General features: G+C 43.1%; 1 protein-coding gene across 1 annotated transcript; it reads right to left on the bottom strand.

The window, feature by feature from the left end:
• Positions 1-1,867: 1,867 nt before the first annotated feature.
• On the bottom strand, positions 1,868-2,188 carry LOC131958602 (germ cell nuclear acidic protein-like; the record flags this gene model as incomplete). The annotated part of the gene is made up of 1 exon (XM_059323718.1): positions 1,868-2,188. A coding segment is annotated over exon 1 (321 nt), but the record flags the coding sequence as incomplete, so codon positions are not given.
• Positions 2,189-4,478: the final 2,290 nt, after the last annotated feature.

Genomic DNA, 4,478 nt, shown 5'->3' with positions numbered 1-4,478 from the left:
CCCGGAGACATATGTCCCCCCCCCCGTTGCCTCCTCCTCCCCCCCCCATCGCTACGCCTCTGAGTTCATGTGTATGGGCCGTTTGACTTCAGCAGTGTGGAGATGAATGATTGACAATGGGGTGTTTTAAAGACATAACAAAACAATAAAACACCCTTTTACCCCTTTGAAGAGGCGTAGCGACCCATTCCGACGCCCGGGGCGTACAATTAATTTTGGCCCCTACCCAGAGGCGTAGCGAGGGTGGGGCGGGGCGGGGGTTGACACCAAGACAAAAAATTCTTAATGTACACAAGAAAAATGCTTTTTAACGGTTGCTATTTTGATATTCCACAACGAATGAAGAAAACAGTTAATCAAGTCATTATTCTTAACTTCGACTGTGTATAATTCAGTATAGAAGCTCACAATAAGCTTTTTTTTCTTTTACCCCGTTTGGCGCCCCCTTAGCGTTGGCGCCCGGTTCGGCAGCCCCACCCGCCCTCCCTTAGCTACGCCTCTGCTCCCTTTGTGTTCGATATGTAAAATATTTATAACACCTGACCCAACGACTTTACAACTTTGACCCCAGTCCATACCAACAACAAGTACGACACGAGTCTTTTGTTTCTATGCACTCGCCTACACTACCTGAACAAAGCTGGCTTCTTACGTACGCGGTCAAGCTACTTGGCAAGAGGAAGGGGCCAGTGTTTCTTCCAGACATTTTCCCCAGGGGGGGGGGGGGAAGGGTACTCACTTGAAATTTTCGGGGGGGGGGGGGGCGGACTGAATATTCCGTGGGGGGGGGGGGGCGGACATTGTTAAAAGTAAATATATTCTATATAAATTCCATTTCGTTCAAGGGGGGGGGGGGGGTAAACTGTCTTCAGAACAAACACTGAGAGGGGCGCATCGGTTGACCCCTAGTTTGAGGGGAGGGGGGGGGGGCGATACAAATTTAAAAAAAATCCAGTTTAAAAAAAATAAAAGATGATGTGGGTTTAGATTAGCTATCAGTTATGGTTGAATGATCTTGAAGCACCATCTGTTAGGCGTTTGTGTTGAAACTAAAAGTTACTGCACCAGAGGATACCCCACCTTGTGATCTATGTTCGTTGTTACCTCTAAGCTGCGCAGTTGCGCCACCGCGCTGTTTTGAACCTGCCGCGCATTCATTTTAGTAGTCTATATCCTTGTATAAGACATTTACAACACCGTGCACACAAAATACACGTCACCGGTAGCGTAGCCAGGATCGTCTCATGGGGGGGGGGGTTCAAATTTTTACAACCCCCCCCCCCCCTCAAACTTTCGATTTGCACCCCCCCCCCCCTCTCAAACTTTCGATTTGCACCCCCCCTTCAAACTTTCGATTTACACCCCCTCATACTTTATATAAATATACCGAGGGGTCTATTGGGGGGTTTATGACCCCCCCTAACCCCCCCTGCCTACGCCCCTGCATGTCACACATTGTTCCCCCTACTTAGTGGGTACGTTGATTATGTCGCCACCGTGCTGTTGATATTAGGTGCGGCATTATTGACTTGAAAAAAACCAACACAAATTCACTTTTATTATTCGCTCATGTTTTATTGCACTCAATGAAATCGTAAAAAAAAGCAGGTAAATTACATATCCGGGTATCGTTTCTCACGTTAGTAATCTCGAATTACATGGGCGTTTACATTAACATCGGCATGTCAAAAGGCGTGTCCAGGCTGCTTCTTCAAGCATAAAACAAATACAGATGTTAGTAAGTGGGTTCACATTATACTCAATTTGTTTCGTGGACGGGGATTCTCAAATTTTATTTGAGACATTTTCTATTAGCTTGCCAATACCTAATGCATTCAGGCATCTGACTTTACGGCACTTGACTTACCGGCACCTGACTGTCCGGCACTTGACTTTCCTGCACCTGACTGTCCGGCACCTGACTATCCGGCACCTGACTTTCTAGAACCTGACTGTCCGGCACCTGACTATCCGGCACTTGACTATCCGGTACTTGACTACTCGGCACCTGACTTTCCGGCATCTGACTATCCGGCACTTGACTTCCCGGCACCTGACTGTCCGGTACTTGACTACCCGGCACCTGACTTTCCGGCATCTGACTATCCGGCACTTGACTGTCCGGCACTTGACTTCCCGGCACCTGACTGTCCGGTACTTGACTACCCGGCACCTGACTTTCTGGCATCTGACTATCCGGCACTTGACTGTCCGGCACTTGACTTCCCGGCACCTGACTGTCCGGTACTTGACTTTCGAGCACCTGACTTTCTAGAACCTGACTTTCGAGCACCTGACTTTCTAGAACCTGACTTTCGAGCACCTGCCTATCCAGCTACAGGTCATCCTCATGTATCGGCCAAGGGTCAACGTTCTGCACCAACCATCCATGTAGCGATGTCGTCTGTTCCTACAGGTCAGTCACTCAATACCCGAGAAATCCGCACAGGCCTCATCAGTGTACAGAGTTTAAATATTGGACATTGGTCAAGTGTTTCTGGTCCAACTGACTCGAACCCCGGAAACCGAACTCGAGTCTTTCCGGTTAGCTGTTATATGTTCTAAGTTCTCTACCATCCTATAATAGGCTTTTCTATATGGAGGCTGTTGGCCAACGAAAACTATATTTAACGTTATATAGGGTGGGGTGTTGATCATAAAAAAAAACAACAAAAAAAAAACAACAAACAAACATGGTAGATCTATATAAAAAATCAAACTATAAATATGGAACAAAATTCTCATTTTTAAAAAAGATGTAGACACTCCTATTAGCAGCTTTACAAAATTTCTCTTTTAAGTGGCAAAAACTTCAGACATTTTTTTTTCACTTCTGAGCTCTGCTGACAAGTCTTAATTTCAATCGTTTGATGTTTAAGTCTAGAGTCTCAGGTTTCAAGATTTAGCGATTTCAATCACAAGGGCTCGCGCATAACAAAGAGAGCAGGGCTTGAGTGCTTCGTCGTTTTAAAAGCGAATTGTAGTTTGATATTTTTTCAGGGGCGGAACTACAGTGCCGCCAGACCCCGCAATGCGGGGGGGCCCAGACCGAATGGGGGCCCAAAAAAATCCCGGCTAAATTATTTTTAAAAAAAATTTAAAAAAAAAATTTAAAAAAAAAAAAGAAAAAAAAAATAGGTGGAGGTCGAGTTATCTTTCTTCTACAGTTACAAAAAAACACGATAGTCGGCAAACGTCTTTGAAAAAAAAAGTACAGACTATAGCTCGAGAGACCGCCAGACATATAGACAACTTCAAAGACGCAGGGGCGGAACTACAGTGCCGCCAGACACCGCAATGCGGGGGAGGGGGGCAGACCGATTGGGGGCCCAAAAATCCTGGCTAAATTATTTTTAAAAAAAAATGTAAAAAAAAAAATTAAAACAAAAAAAATTAATTTTTTTTTTTTAAATAAGGTGGAGGTCGAGTTATCTTTCTTCTACAGTTACAAAAAAACACGATAGTCGGCAAACGTCTTTGAAATAAATGTACAGACTATAGCTCGAGAGACCGCCAGACATATAGACAACTTCAAAGACGCAGGGGCGGAACTACAGTGCCGCCAGACACCGCAATGCGGGGGAGGGGGGCAGACCGATTGGGGGCCCAAAAATCCTGGCTAAATTATTTTAAAAAAAAAATGTAAAAAAAAAAATTAAAAAAAAAAAATTAATTTTAAAAAAAAAATTAGGTGGAGGTCGAGTTATCTTTCTTCTACAGTTACAAAAAAACACGATAGTCGGCAAACGTCTTTGAAAAAAATGTACAGAATATAGCTCGAGAGACCGCCAGACATATAGACAACTTCAAAGACGTAGCCTACCTTTTTACTTTTAGTGGCGTCGATTAGGAGAACAAAAAAGGATTGTTATATTGTTTACATTATTATATATATATATATATATATATATATATATATATATATATATATATATATATATATATATATAATATATGATTGTGTGTTTAAACTACTGGCCTGGACTCTACAAAAAATATAATTATTTATTTCGATGTCATACATTTATAATTGCGTTCATTTTTACTTTAACAACTGTATCAATAAACTTGTGAAAGTTTAAGTTATCTCCCTTTAGCGAAGCATCTGAAGTTTTTGCCGGCACGCTTTGAAATCGGGCTGGGGAAATGTTGCGGCGACTATTCTGGTCTTCTAGACGACCGGAAAAAGTCGGCACTATTGATGTAGATGTTTATCGGCACTTTCTAGTCCCCTTCCTTTGAACCTTCCCAACTCTCACCCCTCCCCCCTCACCCCTACCCCTCACCTCTACCCCTCACCACACCCTTACTCTTACAATAAGATGTAATGCATAGATTAACGAACCGTCTATGAACTACTGAACTGTAAACTGACTACTTCTGCACATTTTGTTAAAGACACTAGTCAGTAGTTGTATGTTCATTTACCTGATGAAGTATTTTGTTGACGAGTCTAATTCACACAACAAGGAAGGTAA

This window comes from Physella acuta, unplaced genomic scaffold (genome assembly GCF_028476545.2).
Source record: "Physella acuta isolate Inbredline_101_S28 unplaced genomic scaffold, ASM2847654v3 ptg001341l, whole genome shotgun sequence".
Classification (NCBI taxonomy): domain Eukaryota; kingdom Metazoa; phylum Mollusca; class Gastropoda; family Physidae; genus Physella; species Physella acuta.
Note: the sequence above shows the minus strand (reverse complement) of the source record. Positions and strands in the feature narration are given on the sequence as shown.